Here is an 18,986-nt window from a genome sequence, read left to right as displayed (position 1 = left end):
CCTGGGATAAATCGAGCTTACTAAAATACTGGTTGCCATTTAACCCCACTAATACATCCTCCAGTGCCGTCCAGCTCAATTACTTGCTCTGAAACTGGAGAATTCCCAGTACTATAACTACCAAAGCGATTCCCTACGGAACACTACCCAGGACACCCAGACCAGAACCGTTTTGGGAAAGTTCATTTCATTCCTCATCCAGCACCTAACCTACATTGCAAACCGTTGATTGAGACATAGTTCTTAAGGCCACCAGATTTAAGAAGTATACTTTTTTATAATCTCCTTTTTCATTTTTTGTAAAGAAATGTAACCTTATCTTGTAGAAGATGGAGTTTATGTTACATTGCTTATTAGGTATTATCGTTATTCTCGTTAGTTGTAACATAACTCATTGTAAACATGTTTTTATTGAAACAATCTTTAATAAAATGATATTTTATATCTATGTACTTGGTTCTTTTGCTGTTTTCGTTGCACTCAATCATTTTTAAAGTGCTTTGGTTATCGACTCGTAGGTATGAGCTAATCTCACTGTGCCCAAGATTAGAGAGTATACCTTTTAAGTAGACGAATTCCGAAGTGGCCATGGCTGCTGCCACGTACTCCACCTCTGCAGTCGATAGAGCGACCGTCTGCTGTTTCTTCGTAAACCAAGATACTAAATTACTATTGTAAAAAATGGCACAACCTCTGGGCATGGGCCCAGAGGAGACAAACTCGACCATTTTACCATGACCATGTTACCATTAACAACCCACGTTTTGCTTCCAAATACTCGTAGTCTTGATAGGTTTGTTCTACCTCTCATTATAGCTTCTGGAGTTTCTAAGTTGATAGCTGTAGACGGGCATCTATTTAACTGATAAGTCGCGGACGCCATAGCTTCTCCCCATAAATGCTTGGGTAAACTAGTCTCTAGTTATAGTGTTCTTGCTCTGTCATAGCGTGTCCTATTCATCCGCTCGGACACGCCATTTTGCTGTGGAGAGTGGGGCTGCGTGTACTGTGTCCTTATTCCTCGATCTCTGCAAAAATTTTCAAATTTCTAATTTTTAAATTCATCTCTATTGTCACAGCGGATTCTGTTTACTCTAATTCCGTTCTCCGTCTCGAGTCTTCGGATATAATGTATTAAATTGGATGTTGCTTCGCTTTTATGTCTCAAAAGATATGTACTACAGAAATGAGAAAAGTCGTCTATCACTACTTGATAGTAAAGTTCACCATTAATTTCAAGTGTACGTATCGGACCTGCAATGTCGGTATGTATTAACTCACCTATGTACGTTGATCGTGGCCTCTTGGTTGGCACGAATGGTAGTCGAGTCGCCTTCCCCATCATGCACGGGTTGCAGGGTTTGTCACTAGTTGGTAGTCGCATCCAATGTAAACTTCGTCGATTAAGATGCCTTAGTCTTCTGTGCCACAAATCACCTGTGCTATCGGTTTTGTTACAAATCGCTAAACATGCCTCAGCATTTAAGATAAATAAATTCCCTGTTAAGGAACCAAACACATAGGAATTCCAATTTTTCCTACTTATTGTTACAATTCGTTTACTAAAAATTACTTGAAAATCGTCTTGTACCACCTTCTTGACTGACATTAGATTGAATGACAAATTTTTGACAATTAGTGATTCCAAACTTATTTTTGCGTTGTTACACATCATTGCGAAGCAGCCTTTTTTTCAGCAAGAAGAAAGTCCCCATTGGCGATGTATATCTTGATAGGATTTTCTAAAATTGTTACGTTGGTCATATTTTCAAAGTTTTCATTGATCAAATGTTCGGTGCATCCTGAATCAATGACCCACTCGATGGTTTCGTTATTCGTTTTTGGATGTTTGTTAAAGTTTCCTATGGTCAAGAAGGTGTAATTGTCACGTCCTGCTTCATCTATTGCTATATGACCGTATTGTTTCGAGTGACGTGTATATACTCGGTATCGACCTCTTGCTCTCCCGCGTCCGCGCCAGTTGTATCTGCGACAGTTCTTTGATGTATGTCCCGGTTTGTTACACTTGAAACATGTTACGAATGCCGTTTTCTGGTTGTCATTTGTCGGCGGAACATTCTTTTCTAGAATCTTAAGCTCCTCGTCAAGTAGTCTTGCTCTTACAAAATTCAACTTTAATGAAGTTCCCTGAAAATCCGTGTTGCACTCTATGGCAGTTATTACTGTATCATATTTGTCTTGTATTCCACTTAGTAGGTACGCTATCTTATCACGTTCTGTTAAGCAGTCCCCGGAGCAGTCCAGCTCTCTCGTGATTGTCAAATTTTTCAAAATAGTCTTCGAACTTTTCTTGATGCGATTGTTTTAAATTTATTAGTTTTCTTCTTAGTTGTGTGACGGTTATGATACTTTTTCTTTGGAATATTTCTTTTAATGTGTTTACCAATTCTTTGGGCGTTCTGCAGTTCTTCACAGTATTTAGGTATTTATCAGATAAGCATTGCACAATAATGTTTTTGACGTTTGCGTTTGATTTTGTGTTTTCTTTTTCAATCATTTTACTTACGTTTTAATTTTTTAGAATGTTCGATAACCCTTTCCCCTCCATGATACATTCCACACGGAATAACCAGTTATTGAAATTTTCTGCTTTCAATTGTGGAAAATTTGACGACGCCATTTTTATCTTGTTTTACTGTTTTTGTTTTTATATTATTTATTTCTTCGTTTCTTTTCTTCAGTTCTATATTTTCATTTTGCACTTTCTCCTTTATTTTATTATATCGTATTCTTTTCCTTTTTACCTATAACCTATTAGGTATTATACGACATATATTTAATACAAGGATAAGTAATAAATTCTTCAGACGTCATGTTTGAGCGGTATTATAATAACGCACACACTCAACATAGCCCTGCACTAGGGAAACCCTGTGTCGCGGGTGCCATGGACACAGACATAGACAACCACAAATTACACCCAAACTCACGAGAGAAATAAATGTAGGTCATACAAATATTTCTCCCGGCCCGGGAATCGAACCTGGGACCTCTGCGTGGCAGTCCGGCATGGTAACCGTTGTGCCACAAAGGCAGTATAAATTATTCTTTTTTTTGTTCTTTTTATAAATACATAATAAAACCTCAACATTGCTCGTTTTAATGCATCGTCGCGTCTCTTGGCTGCTGCAATTTGAGTCAATCCAAATCAACTATGCTACGTGTAACGTACCATATCGAATGGAAATTTGAAATGTCGTAAGGATTATTTTGTCGTAATGGAAAATGTCCCTTACTACAAAATGTCGCTTAACACATTTCAAAATTCGATACATCGACGAAATTATTACCCTTATAACGACGTTGGAAATTTGAAATGTCCTAAGAGAAAATGACCTTACGACAAAATGTCCCTCACGACATTTCAAATATCTACCGTCGATGTGTAGGTACTTACGCTGATGTTAAAGTAATGTAAGTACGTGTGGCGCACTACAAGTTTCTGGAATGAATAAGAAAAAAATGCTATAAATGGTCAGAAGTGAATTTATTGTTTCTCAAAATATTTTCCGTTAACGTTAATGCACTTTTTCATACGAATGACCCAATTTTGAAAACATTTATGCCACTCCTCCGTGACAATCTCTGAAACATATTTTCATACTCTTCGACAGCCTCTTCAGGTGATGAAAATCGTTGATCGCGTAACTGGTTCTTAATTTTTGGAAATAAATAAAAGTCACAAGGTCTGCCGAATCACATGCCTATCTGTTTTGACCATACGGCGCACAGCATCGATGTTTTTGTTGTTCACGCCTAGCGAAGCTCTGCTGAGCTGTTAAATTACACTTAAAGTCGTAGAAAATCATACTACGAAAATTTTCACGAGTTAAATCCATAGTGATGTAGACAACCAATTTCTAAAATGACGCCACAATGTCAAAACACATGACAGTCAGATGAAACAAACTGTATTCTACAGCCAAAGAGTTCCATTTTCAAATGTTGTAATTACTATTTAAATATTGTTTATGTAGGTGGCCAGTTCCGGAAACGTATAGTGCGCCCTATGTATATTACATCAACTTTCAAAACCAACTAGAGACATTGTGCATAATTTAGCGCGTAGATTTTATTAACTTTATATATTCTCAACGTCAGGGATATAGGACTTCTGTGTGACGGCAGCCATCAGTTACTCAATTCACAAGTTTGTATAGTCCCTCTGTTCAGGACGAAAACGTGTTCGCGCCCATGTGATTTTTAATATTGTAAATTTATTATTGTGATTTATTATTATAATTTGGTATTGTTAATTTAGTTTAAGGTTTGGTAAATAAACGAGAGGGAGAGAGGGGTTTTGCTTGGAGTCTGTAGGGTTCTCCCGTCCCGCTCCTGCATTGGTGCCGTCCCGCTCGCACACTTGAATAGAATGCGAGCGGCACGGCGCGGGCCAGCGATGACATAAAAAGCGGAGCGTTGGGAGCGGAACGACATTCCAAAACTGACTGCACAAGACTCCGAAGGCGTTCCAAATCTCACCGCGATCCAAGCAAGACCAAGATCAAGAAGCTCAATTCACAACCAGGCGTTTTTCTCATAATCCGCCCCCACATTTTCTGGTCCTTCAGCAGCCGGATTACATCAAGAAAGAACAATGCCAGTTACCAGAAGCGCAAAATCATACCCCGTGAATACCCAAGAATCTTCGTCCACTGCTCCAACCTGTTCGACGGGCACCGACACGATCACGGGGACCGAAAAGACCGCTACAACTTCAGAACACACGCGCTCCACGTACGCCACACGTACAACCGGTGCAACTGTGGAAACCGACGCGACGATCAGACAAATCGACGCTGCGCCGACTGCCACCTCGCCAGTCTCCCAACTAGTAGAGAGACCCGAAGCCGGCGCCACTACAAGCGAAGCACCACGGAGAATATGCTCTCCTAAATCTGTTCGATCTTTTCGATCCGGTTCTTCGAACAGTCGTCGTAAGAAGCTAGCGGAAGCGCAACAAGAATTATTGAAGCTGAAAATCGATTTATTATCTGCAAAGATCGCGGCAATGGAAGAGGAATCGGACGAAGACGATCCAGAGGAAGCCACGATCCGCGAGGAACGCACATCGGAGTGGATTCGCACAAGCACTATTGGGTTGAGAAGAGAAGAGCAGGAAGACTACACTGCCGCCACACGTACGAAGGAAGATATATTGAAGGGAAGACCTGCCGAATCACAGGCGCCGCCGCCGACGCGCGACGTCATTCGACAGGAAAAAATCTCCACGTACGCGGCACCTGCAACAGCTGGGACCAGGTGCCCCCCCACCAACTACGCGGGGGGAACGCCCCCCTCTACATACGTCACGCACACAAGTGAGAGACAACAGCCGCAATACTATCGTAACAACGACGGCCACCTGGAACATAAGCCGCCGAGCGACATATGTTACGAAAAGTTAGCAACGGCGATCACTACTGCGGCACGAGCGATTCAACCCACTACTGCAAGACTTCAAGAATTACCCATATTCAACGGTTCGTCAAGCGACTGGCTGCCGTTCAAGACAGCCTATGAGGAATCTGCAGGACTGCTTACAGAACAAGAGAACCTGGCGAGGCTCCGGAGGAGCTTGAAAGGCACCGCTAGGGAAGCAGCTCAATGTTTATTCGTCGGAGCCACGTCCTCCAACGAAGTAATGAGCTTACTGACATCAAGGTTCGGTCGTTCGGACGCGCTCGCACTGGCCGAACTGAGTAAGCTACGCACCCTTCCACGTCTGGGCGAACATCCGAGAGACATCTGCAACTTCGCATCGAAGATCATCAACGTCACGGCCACATTGAAGGCGCTAAACAGACCGCATTATCTACACAATGCCGAGATAGTACGCGCCGTGGTTGAGAAGCTGCCTTCAGCATTGCGCTATCGATACTATGACTTTGCTGCGGAACAGCCAGAATACCAACCTGACCTAGTAACACTGACCGAGTTCATGCAACGCACAGCTGCACGTTGTGGGAGCTACGCGCCCGTCGAGAACACACCTGTGGAAGACCGGCGGGAGCCAGCAGGCAGGAGACCCATGAAGAGCTACCACACTCAAATAGCGAAGCCAGCCGAGCATGAACAAGTTACTACGTGTCCTATTTGTGACAAGACGGGTCATCATGCGGCGCAATGCGACGAAATGAAGACAGCAGATGTAGCCGCCAGGTGGGACATAGCACGCAAACACAGGCTATGTTTCCGCTGTTTACGAACACGCAAATTTCGCCATACGTGTAAGAACAAGAGGTGCGGCATCGACGGTTGCGAGTACATGCATCATTCACTGCTGCATGGCACTCCACCCTCATCAAAGGAGAAGAAAGAAGCTCCTGCATCATTTGTTGTGGCATCAGCAAAAGACAGAAGCAACACCACCGCGCTACTGAAGGTACTCCCTGTGCAAGTGAGGGGCCCCAAGGGTACGTGCAACGCACTCGCACTACTGGACGACGGGTCAACGTGCAGCCTGATTGAGGCGGCGCTAGCAAGAAGGATCGGCTCAGCGGGTACACCAGCACCCTTTTACATTGAGGGTGTAGCCGGCACGCGAATCAACGTTGGCGAATCGCAACAAGTACGCATTTCTCTGCGCGGGCGCGACACGAATGAGCATACAATAACAGCCCGCACCATGAACAACTTGAAGCTATCGCCGCAAGCAGTGCCACGTAACGTCATACGAGCTTGCCCCCACCTGCACGACTTAGAAGAGCATCTCATCTACGAAGAGGGATCACCTACGATACTGCTGGGTCAAGACAACTGGCATCTTTTACTCACACATGCCGTGCGACAAGGGGACCGACACCAACCGATCGCAACACTCACCGATTTAGGTTGGGTTCTACACGGCACTAAGAGATCGAGTGAAAGAGTCAACACCCACAAAGTACTCCACGCTGTCGCCCCTGATGATGAAGAGTCCATGGAGCAGATGATGAGGGAACACTTCAGCCTCGAGTCATTGGCTGTCACACCGAGACGCAGCCACAACGACGACGAGCGACGAGCACTGCAACAACTAGAAGATAAAACCCGCCGTTTACCGGCGGGAGGCTTTGAAACCGGTCTTCTATGGCGTAACGAGCACGTTCATCCACCTGACAGCTACGACGTGGCGTTAAGAAGATTGGAACTAGTTGAAAAGAAACTCGACCGCGACGAGGTACTGAAAAAGAGATACGAAAAACAGTTACAAACACTGTTCGACAACGACTACGCAGAAATAGCGCCACCCCATAAGAACCCGAAGACTTGGTATTTACCCCATTTCGCCGTCATCAATCCACAGAAGCCAGAGAAGCTCAGATTGGTCCACGACGCCGCTGCCAAAGCCAAAGGAGTCAGCCTGAACGACATGCTACTACCAGGCCCGGACTTAATACAATCCCTGCCCGGCGTGTTGATGAAGTTCCGTCAGCGACCAGTAGCGGTAGCAGCCGACATCAGAGACATGTTTCTTCGTGTGACCATACGAGAGGAAGATAGAGACATGCAACGCTTCCTGTGGAGAGGAGACGACCGAGATCGCCAACCGACCGAGTACCGTATGAAGAGTGTCATATTCGGCGCCACATCATCTCCCTGTACTGCTATCTACGTAAAGGACAAGAACGCGGAACACTTTCGTGCTCAGTACCCCGAGGCGACAGCGGCAATCATCGACAACCATTACGTCGACGACTACCTAGCGAGTTTTGACGACGAAGGAGCGGCCGTACGCATATCCACACAAGTTGCGTACATACACAGCCGCGCGAACTACTTCCTGCAACGTTGGGCATCAAACTCGCGCCGAGTACTAAGCACGCTATCACCGGGGTCGAAAGGCGACATACTACAACTGGACAGCACGAAAGTACTGGGCATGGTGTGGCAACCAGAGGAAGACACCCTGTCTTTCAACATCAACACTCACAAAACACCGGCGGAAGTATACAACGGGGCAAGAACACCAACTAAAAGGGAGGCGCTACGCACTACGATGTCCATATTTGATCCATTGGGCATCGCCACTCCAGTCACCATACAAGCGAAGCGCATCATACAAGACACGTGGCGCTCAGGCATCGATTGGGACACCCCGTTAGAAGCGCCCGAAGCGGACGCCTGGAGCAGATGGCTGGAAGATGTACGACGACTCGCCAAGATAAAAGTACCGCGCTGCTATATGAAACTTAGTCACGCGCGCGGCATCCAGTTACACACATTCGTGGACGCAAGTTCAACGGCATACGCGGCCGTCACCTATTGGCGTGTAAAAGACGAAGATGGCAACATACACGTCTCACTCATCATCGGCAAGGGGAAAGTAGCTCCGTTGAAGGTGATCTCCATACCACGACTAGAGCTGCAAGCTGCCGTGCTGGGTTGCCGTCTTACACAGACCGTCGTCGACGAGCATCAATTTAAACCGACAAGTCGCTACTACTGGACAGATTCCCGCACTGTGCTGACCTGGATACGCAACGGACCGCGAGTTTATAAACCGTTCGTAGCGCATAGAGTGGCGGAGATCGCTGAACACACTAAAACGAAAGAATGGAGATGGATACCCACCAAAATGAACGTCGCAGACGACGCCACCCGCGACGTGCCACACGACTTCGACTCTAATCATCGATGGTACAGGGGGCCGGACTTTCTATATATGTCGGAAGAAAATTGGCCTCAAGAGGAAGTCACGGACGTCAACGTCACGGATGAAGAACGGGTCCACCTCACCACAGGCGTCGGCGCGCGACTGAAGGAAGCTCTACCCGAAGTAACTCGTTTCTCAAGTTGGATACGCCTCATGCGGACCACAGCGCGCGTACTACAGTTCATAGACAGGCTGCGGACGCGCACACAACGATGCGCCGCTTTAAGGAAGAGAACGAGGAAAAATGCCGACGCCGACCCTACTTGGCGAAAAAATGATACAGAAAGCAAGAAGACGAATACTTCCGAGGCTGTGCGTGGAAAGCAAGTTTTACACAAATTTAAAACGATCGACGCATCATATTTACGCCACGCCGAGTCGCTGTGGATACGAGCACAACAGGAAGAGGCGTTCACCGAGGAAATCAACGCCCTCAAGAGGGGGACCCCTTTTCCCCCCTCTAGCCGCCTTATGAAATTATCAACGCTACTCGACGGCGAAGGCATAATACGACTACGATCGCGAATAGCGGCGGCGGGTGATATCACTGAGCAACAACGGTCACCAGCCGTGCTTGATGGAGACCACCCGTGGGTGCGACTGTATATCGCCTGGATACACAAACAGACGCACCACGGAGGCTTCGGCATCACCACCAGCGAGGTACGACAGCACTACTGGCTCCTACGACTACGCAACGCTGTGCGAAGCGAACTGAAACGTTGCCGAGTGTGCCGCATCATGAGAGCCACGCCTCCACAACCCTCGACTGGAAACCATCCGCATCTCGCTCACCATCAACGCCCGTTCACATACACCGGGCTGGATTTCTTCGGCCCACTCCAAGTCACAGTAGGCCGCACACGACAAAAAAGATACGGAGCGATCTTCACCTGCCTAACCACGAGAGCGGTCCACGTCGAGGTCGCCGGAGATCTGAGCACCGACTCCGCCATCATGGCACTCCGTCGCTTCATATCGCGACGCGGATGCCCGACGGAGCTGTGGTCTGACCAGGGAACCAATCTCCGCGGCGCGGACGCCGAGCTACAGAGGGCAGCACTAGAAGCTATACAGGAAGACGCCAGTATCCGGTTCATCAAGTGGAGATACATACCGCCGAGCGCACCGTTCATGGGAGGAGCATGGGAGCGTCTGGTACGAAGCATCAAAACAGCTCTGTACACCGTACTGCACGAACGCGCCCCGAAAGAAGAGGTCCTGCACACTCTATTGGTCGAGGCAGAGCACACCCTCAACAGCCGCCCTCTCACCCATGTATCCACTGCTCCAGAAGACGAGAACCCCCTGACTCCGAACCACTTCCTACTGGGGGGTCCCTCACGAGTACCACTGCCTGGAGCCTTCACGGACACTGACATCGACGGGCGCAAGATCTGGCGGACCAGCCAACGACTGGCCGACATGTTCTGGTCACGCTGGATAAGAGAATACCTCCCTGATCTCCAGCACAGACGAACTCCGAGAGCCACCAACGGCGCGCTACAACTGGGAGACTTGGTGTTCATAGCCGACGGGACGCTACCACGCAACACCTGGCCCCGCGGCATCATTGTGGCTACATACCCAGGCCCCGACGGAGAAATAAGGGCGGTCGACGTGCGGACAAACAGAGGAGTTCTGCGCCGTCCTACAAAGAAGCTGGTAATCATTGAAACGGGAGGCAACGAGACAACGAAGCGCGAACCCTCGGACTTTCCAGCTACAAGCTGCGGCGGGAGAATATGTTCAGGACGAAAACGTGTTCGCGCCCATGTGATTTTTAATATTGTAAATTTATTATTGTGATTTATTATTATAATTTGGTATTGTTAATTTAGTTTAAGGTTTGGTAAATAAACGAGAGGGAGAGAGGGGTTTTGCTTGGAGTCTGTAGGGTTCTCCCGTCCCGCTCCTGCATTGGTGCCGTCCCGCTCGCACACTTGAATAGAATGCGAGCGGCACGGCGGGCCAGCGATGACATAAAAAGCGGAGCGTTGGGAGCGGAACGACATTCCAAAACTGACTGCACAAGACTCCGAAGGCGTTCCAAATCTCACCGCGATCCAAGCAAGACCAAGATCAAGAAGCTCAATTCACAACCAGGCGTTTTTCTCATAATCCGCCCCCACACCCTCTGTTTGCATGCATATTATAACGTCTGTTAAATCATCACTTAGAATATTAAATCTCTTCATTATATTAATATTTAACTCTTGGATGGTTAGTTGTCCTCGCCAATGATTAGATCACATTGTTCGCATGTCTATGTAAAATTATCCTTATGTAAGGAATAAAATATATATTTGTATTGCACTACAATTTGCAGAGCCTAACGACGTTCCTTCGGTTAAGTTCTAGATCCTTAAGTCAAAAGGTTCATTTTAGTACTTAAACGGGAAACACAGAGAGTGATTGCGGGTAATGTATATCTGAAATTATATAATAAACATATGTATATCTGAATAAATAGTTATTATTAATTGTATAAATGAAATTAGTTACGTCTGGCCCGCACACCATGTTAATTAGAACTTATAACCACATACCAAATTATATTAAAAACCTTTCTTGTTAATAAACCTTATTATGACTTATATGAATTTTTTCACGATACATATGATGACAAATAACAATAATAATACAAATAAAATTGGTTACCCTTTATTGGTTACCCAATAAAGAACAGTCTTCAAAATTATATCAGCCTTCAAAATTATATAATTATGTTTTCACCCGAATATTAATATTTGACTTTAAGAATGCGTACAGATCTGTTGAATACGTTGCACGTGTCCTGCACGCATGCAATCTGCAATGACATTTCATAATGCTTGCGAGCTGTCCGCGAACAGATCGCACTACGTAATACACATATGCAGCGCACGAACCTTTCACAAACAGGCGTAATCGATTTGTACGCACCCTAATGAAATAAGAACCTCTAATAAATTGTACACATGCACTTTTAAACAAGGTGTACCTACATTTGTAAATACATGAAAGTAACAAAAAATAAAAATTGAACTTTTTTAATATTGGAGCAATGAATTGATATTTTATTTCTCTTGTTTCCAGATATGCAATTGCAGGTAAACACTTAGCAAACTTCATGGAATTCGTCACAAATACATTCGACATAACCTCGGACTCACAAGCGAAAGAAGCTGTCCTTCCAAAAACATTCCCAGAGAGCATATTACCGCCCAACATTCGGCAAGAACTTGAGAGTATATCACTGGTCAGCGTGGAGGGCTTGGACAGATACATACGGGCACATGGACAGACCTTGAAAGACATGGTGAACACTTGGCAAAACACATTCAAACGAATACCCGACGCTGTCATATGGCCGGAGAATCATGAACAGGTTGGTCATTTCTAAAAAACCATAACAAGCCATATTGCAGCCACTCAAACGGTCCTCGCCTAGGTTTAAGAACCTAAATGTATTTCAGAAGTTCCTTCGACATTTGGACGACTGTATTTAATAAAGAGGATCATTGCGTGTGTATTTTGTTCAGGAACTGGTTGCCTTTGCAGAAAAGTGACAATATCGTGTATAATTTTAAAAAATAATTTCCTTTTCTCTGATCAGGTGGTGCAAATAGTAGAGTGCGCATCCAAGCACAACTTTGTTATTATTCCATTCGGTGGAGGCACTTCAGTGTCTGGGTCCATCACCTGCCCAGAGCACGAGAGCAGGCCCATCGTTGCGCTCGACACGAGCGACATGAATTCTATACTATGGATTGACAAGGAACAGCTGTTGGCCAGATTGCAGGTAAGGCACGTGAGCTTATTGAAAAATGTAACACTGTTAGGGACTAAATGATTATCACTAAAATCAGGTTTCTTACGGTAACATACCGTGGTAAGAAACCTGATATTAGTGATAATGATTTAGTGAATAACCACGAAAGTCTTAAAATCTGTTAGGGACTAACCATACACACATAAAGACCGTGACCGGGACGTGGATGAACCATGCTCGTTTATATGAACGGCTGCGCCGGCCGGGACAAGGCCATAGCTGAACGAGTTCATACAAAATATACGCACTAATTAACTCAAATGTTCTGAATAGCTCGGAAAGCGCCCTTCGATTCAAGAACGATATCCAGTGGAACGACTCGATTAAAATATGAAATTGTTATGACTCGGGGCCCTTATGTGTACAGTTAGTCCTTTAGAAAAGACGTATTTACTACTTTAAGAATCGAATAGACAGGAAACCACTGCGACCTGTCTGTTTCATTTATCCCTTAGTAGCTTTCTACGTTATCGGAAAGATATGAGATGATATATGTGGGAAATTTACTGCTTTCAGTCCGGCATCGTCGGGCAAGACCTCGAACGTGAAATGCGAGCGCGAGGTTTCACAGTGGGCCACGAACCCGACTCGTACGAGTTCTCGACAGTCGGCGGTTGGGTGGCTACCAGGGCAAGCGGGATGAAGAAAAACACGTACGGAAACATTGAAGACCTTCTCGTGCAGACCAAGGTGACTTGCTGTATTTTTTAATGATAGCATAAGTGACGGAATGAGCGAGTTGTGCGCCTGCTGGTAAGCGACACGCCTGTCCGTAGTAGTTGCAATGCCACTCAGAGCTTTAAATCGCAAAGATCTAGGGGATAGTGCCGTCGCGCCCGTCATCCTAAGACGTAAGTTGAAAAGTCCCATGTGTCTGTAACTTCACCAACACCCTTAACCTTCAAAACCGGAACGCAGTAATATTCACAATACGGCTTGGCAGCAGAAATAGATACGGTGGCAGTACTTCCCTCCACAAGCTTTTTCACAAGGACTTCCACGCTGCTACTGAATATATAAAAACCGCGCCTAAAGTCTGTCTTATTTTAGTTTACAATTACGTCATTTTTATTTTAATCCTTACTTTATATTTATGTTGTTGTAATTTTTTTTTAACAAAGATTATTATTCTTATTAAAAAAAAATTTTATGAGTGAATTTTTATTTTTTTGGTTGACTGATAAAGAAAGCCTTATGGCATTAAAGACGCCATTTGTATTTCAGTGTATTGTCCCATAAAGTTTAAATCAAATAAATAAATATTTAGCATGTCAGCCAATACCTATTTAGTAAAACTAATTTAGTCTGAGTAGCGAAATCTGCGTGCCTTGAAAAGTACGTAGATACCTTCTTGTTACACCAGCTTGCCAATCACCCAGCATACCACCAGACCATTGTTTCAGCGGATGTTTTACTTTGAACTATGATTTTTGACCTAGGTACTCAGCAATAACCATGTCCCGAAAGACAACGATGAATTTTTCATTGATTTTGTTTTTTATTTTGTGAAATAACTCCAATAGTTTTGCACTAATTATTAAATACAGATATCAAACATAAAGAAAAACTCCCTACAGTAGCTTAGTTGGTAAAGCAATGGGGACAGAATCCGTGGTCACAGGTTCAAGTCTTGTCGAGTCTAAGTAATTTTCTTCGTGTTGAAACACGAAGAAAATTTCTCTGTAAGTATGTATGATAAATGTAAGTGAAGCAAGAGAAGTTTATAAGGATCATGCTAAGTGGCGATCGATGGTATGCCTACCCCAATGGGAATCTAAAGCGTGAGTATATAAATCATATTTTCCCCAGTGGGCACCGAAGAATCTTAGGGCGTTGAAGCTGTCTAGAGTGTGCTACAGCATTTCGACGGCGACAGTGCAATTGCGCTTTAACTAGCATTTGATTTTGTCGCCAAATCAAATACGCGTAAATGTCGTGACAACCACCTTAGAGTGATTTACGGGAATCTATTGATATCAGTCCATAGACAACATAAATTAATACTTACTGTGCAAAAATGAAAGTCGTAGCCGTTGAAATAATAAAGTAATAATGTTAAATCCGTCTCCAGTGAAATTTGGTTTGGTGCAAATACGCGTTTTTTACCAATACTACATACGCGGATTTGCACTAACCCCGACGATTTGAAAAAAAAAAGCTGAATTATCTATACAAACTATACTACATATATATGTAATTTTTTTCCTTATGATTTTTTGTGTTAAGTTAATGTAAAAAATACGTGTTATCAATCATTTTTTGTTTTTTTTTTATTTATTTATATTTATATCTTAGGTTCCCAAACTTTTTGGCTTACTCCCACCGCTCAATTTAAGCAAGATAAAAGTGTAAATATAAATAAATACGATAAATAAATTCATCTCTGTATTTAATAATCATAGCAAGTTTACATTTGTTTTTAAAGACGGTGACACCGCAAGGGGTGATAGAAAAGGGATGTCGCGTGCCTCGGATGTCCTGCGGACCAGATTGGGAGCACGTCATCATGGGGTCTGAAGGATGCTTCGGTGTCATCACTGAGGTATTTATCTTTATCATCTACTAACAAGCTTCTTCCTTTTACATGAAAAAAGACCCATAGTGTATAGAGGAAACGTCGCGAAACGCCATTGGTACAGCGTCAAGAGCACGTCAAGCTTGACATTTAAGATTTAAATCCAACTCTATGCCGCTTACCATAAGAACGGTCCAAAGTGCAAAGTGTCAAGCTTGACGTACTCTTGACTATACAATGGACTGGAATAATAAACTAATCTACAGTATGATATTTTTTAATTGGGACGGAATGGGTAAAATTGAAACCACAGGAAAACTGTTTTCGGGACCATAAGTCCTTTTTTTAAACAATTTTGGTATAGTCGATTTTTTGGTCAAGCGTTAGTTGTCCATAAAAATGAATAAAATTGATTAATTTTTTTAATGCTGATCAACTCAGTTTCATCTAATGATCATTTCATTGTATTGGAAGAAAAAATCGGGGCAGCAGAAGTTGGTCAATTTTAATAATATCTTATTTCAACACATTCTGCAATAATATTTTATTAAAAATAAGAAATACATTAGTAAAACATCAAGATTCCTTTTTCCATGAAAATTGGAAATGAAACTATTGTTGGGACCTGTAAAGGGCACTAAACGTTGGTTTCTTTGAAAAAACATATAAGCGATTTACGTATTTAAAAATTAGAATCATTCCCAATATTCATAAAATGATTTGCTAATGTAATATTGGACCACCTTTTCCTAATAATTAACCCATGCTATACGCTGCATAGTTTGCCTCTACATTCAAATTATGTATTTATATTTCAGGTGACGATAAAAATCCGTCCACTACCACCTATCACCCGCTATGGGTCGCTGGTGTTCCCTGACTGGGAGTCAGGGTTCTATTTCGAGCGGGAAGTGGCTCGACAGCGCCTGCAACCATCTAGTATAAGACTCATGGACAATGAACAGGTATATGTAGCTTCATAATTGACGTAACGTCTCGACTTGAGCGGGACGAAGGAGAAGGGTCACAGCCCATAGAAAATTAACCCAATCTCGGCGCAAACGACACCTATTTTAGAATTTTGCTTATACAAGGTAAGTAAAATGTTTATGATTACCTACATAAACAAAAAATAAAAAAACTTATTGTTCATGTATGACTAGCATGGTTATTTCAAAACATAAATTTCAAGTCTAAGCAACAGCATTGTGAAAACGTGAATTTGTTCTGATATATATACCTATGTAATGTATCCGACGCTCGTTTGTTACTGTAAGCTTATTTAGTATTTCTCATTGTAAGTGAATGTTTGTGTTCTGTTTTGAGAAATAAATGTCTTAAACCATAAACCATATATTCTGTATAGTTTTTGTTTTCGATATCAGTGGATAACATTGTTTTTATTATTTTACGTAGTCTGTTTAGAATAAAATTTTGTTGTTGCTTTGATCTATTCACATTATGTGTATACATTACGTGTATACATTATATACTAAATACATTACACAACGTTAAACCCTCTACAATCACAATTTACTGCTACAGCTGTAATTATATTCACATTCGCACATAGGAAACAGGTTATTTTAGATGCACTATTTACACTTTACTATGCATATTATTATTGTCAATGTATAAAATAACTTAATCCCTCTCGATGGTCCTGACTGAAAACCAGCGCTTTAGGAAACTTTGGAAAGTGCTGAGTCAGGACCGTTTCACTGCTATGACAATCATGTTGTTTTTTATTTTATGCTTAATCTGTATTTGTGCTATATCAGTGAATAAAGTGTTTATCTATCTATCTATTTATTTAACATGTCAATATTACCTTTTGTTTGTGCTCAGGCGCATAGAGAATGTAGATAGGTAGGTAGGTAACATAGCCTGGCGATAAACATAACTATTTTTTGTGTAAAAGAATGAATTACTGACACCCGCAGTGTTCCGTAAAGTTTTCATTTTGAATTACAGGTTCCCTTGATAACACGAGGGCAATATTTCACGCCGGATAGTCCTGGGTGGACTAGACACCATATACATATTCGACCACCCCGCACAGGGTGTCTTATTAGACGTAGATTTTAAGAAGACAATGTAAAACAAAAACAATCGTATCTATTGTTTTTTTTACCGTTTTCTTCAGTTTTCTACATTATTCCTACCTTTATTGGTCAAATTAAACTTCCATAAAATAATTTTTGAAGAATAGAGAAGAAAATCTTGTGTGGAAGGCTTTTGTGTATACATGAACATAAATTACCTTACTCTATGCGCCTGAGCAAAAACAAAAAGCAATAATATTTACATGTTAGCCACTGATATCGAAAACAAAAACTATACAGAATTTACTTACCTAACATAAGCAAAATTCTGAAATAGGTTTCTTTTGCGCCGGGACTGGGTCATAATTGACCCTTCTCCTTTATGCAAAAGCGACCTCAGAAACCTGAAGTCCCGGATTCGGTCCCCGACGGAGTCAATGTAGAAACTAACTTTTCTATACTGTCTGCGGGTCCAGGTGTTTATGGTATCGTAGTTGTTTGCGATTTCCATAACCCAGTGCCTTAGTTACTTACTTTGTGATCGGAGCTACGTATGTGATGTTGTCTAATAAGGTACAGGAGGCATTTAAAGCCCACCTTTATTTAAAATATTTTTTTTTATAATATTTATACACAAGGAGGCTATCGAGAAAAACACGTTAAACATAAAAGCCTCGTCTATTTGAGCATCTTCGCAAACATAGACAGTTTAAAAAATATGACGAAGTAATTGAAATATTTAATATTTTCTTATAATTAATTATTAACACGAACACTTAAAAAAAATTGCTTCGATCCTTCCGAATTCGAAACGACGTCTTATAGCAAACCGTGCCAGACGCTATCTATGCCAACCAAGCAAAAGTCGTGGAAAACCAAGCACAAAGATCCGACAACAACACGTAGAAAAATTCTTAAGGATCGCTGGTTCGTTCCATTGCTTAGTTGGCATAGCGTCTGGCACGGTTTACTAGAAGACGTCGGTTCGAATCCGGCCGGATCGAATGAATTTTTTCCATTAGTTCGATCTTTGCATTAATAATTATAACAAACTAGTGAAGTAATTTCACAAGAGAATTTAATATTTAATTAAAATAATTAAATTTAATATTTAATATGTGGGCTTTATTAAGAAATTCCTTGTGTAATGTGGTTTCAGTATGTAACTCATGATTTTTTTTCAAGTTCCGTTTCGGCCTGGCGCTCAAGACGGAGACCACGTGGGGTGGAGTGATCCTAGATGGTCTTAAAATGATGTATCTAACCCGCATCAAGGGATTCGATCCAGACAAATTATGCGTTGTAACTCTACTCATGGAGGGCACTGCCGAAGAAGTAGTCGAACGGCACAAGAAGCTGAACAGCATTGCCGCAAAATGGGGAGGAGTGCCCGCCGGGGCCACAAATGGGGAACGAGGATATACCCTTACTTTTGTCATTGCTTATATAAGGGTGAGTTTGTTTAATTTTTTTACGTTTCTCCGTTTACACATAATGTGAAATGAAATGCTGGTGAAATTACAGGCACATGGGACTTGTCAACTAGTGTCACGGGTGACGGGCGCACAGACCCTCAAATCTTTGCGATTTAAAGATCTGATCTTAAGAAAGATCTTATTTTAGCTATTGTTCTGTAGCTATTCTTACTACAGCTATTCGCAAAATATTATTTTTTATGTAAACAAAATAAGTTTACCAAAATGTTTGTAATTTCTTCAAAAAATCTCTCAATTCGACTGTATTTTTGTATGTGTATATTACGCGGTAACTCCGGCGTTTGTGAACCGATTTTGATGATTCTTTTTTTATTGGAAAGAGGGTACTTCAGCAGTGGTTCCATTTAAATTTGAAGACAACACTCCACCTCTAAGGGTGGCAAACTAGGGAATGAATGTGGTTTCGCGCACTTTCCGTTAACCGATTTCAATAAAACTTGGCATAAATATGTAATTC

The 18,986-nt window shown here is 42.6% G+C and overlaps 2 protein-coding genes across 2 annotated transcripts in view; both read left to right on the top strand.

Moving 5' to 3' along the window:
- The window catches only part of LOC113233864 (alkyldihydroxyacetonephosphate synthase), a 72,998-nt gene that overhangs the window by 49,866 nt on the left and 4,146 nt on the right, over positions 1-18,986 (top strand). The window contains exons 3-8 of the mRNA XM_026469089.1: positions 11,738-12,029; positions 12,258-12,443; positions 12,990-13,163; positions 14,899-15,015; positions 15,807-15,953; positions 18,219-18,485. Of these exons, the coding sequence (XP_026324874.1) occupies positions 11,738-12,029; positions 12,258-12,443; positions 12,990-13,163; positions 14,899-15,015; positions 15,807-15,953; positions 18,219-18,485 (1,183 nt within the window). The remainder of the gene's footprint in view (positions 1-11,737; positions 12,030-12,257; positions 12,444-12,989; positions 13,164-14,898; positions 15,016-15,806; positions 15,954-18,218; positions 18,486-18,986) is intronic.
- On the top strand, positions 4,455-8,432 carry LOC113233863. The gene is made up of 2 exons (XM_026469088.1): positions 4,455-7,233; positions 7,991-8,432. Exons 1-2 carry the CDS (start codon positions 4,619-4,621, stop codon positions 8,106-8,108), a joined length of 2,733 nt encoding a protein of 910 aa, XP_026324873.1. The 5' UTR covers positions 4,455-4,618; the 3' UTR covers positions 8,109-8,432.

Source organism: Hyposmocoma kahamanoa, unplaced genomic scaffold (genome assembly GCF_003589595.1).
Source record: "Hyposmocoma kahamanoa isolate Upper Pololo Valley unplaced genomic scaffold, ASM358959v1 80, whole genome shotgun sequence".
In the NCBI taxonomy this organism is placed as follows: domain Eukaryota; kingdom Metazoa; phylum Arthropoda; class Insecta; order Lepidoptera; family Cosmopterigidae; genus Hyposmocoma; species Hyposmocoma kahamanoa.
Note: the sequence above shows the minus strand (reverse complement) of the source record. Positions and strands in the feature narration are given on the sequence as shown.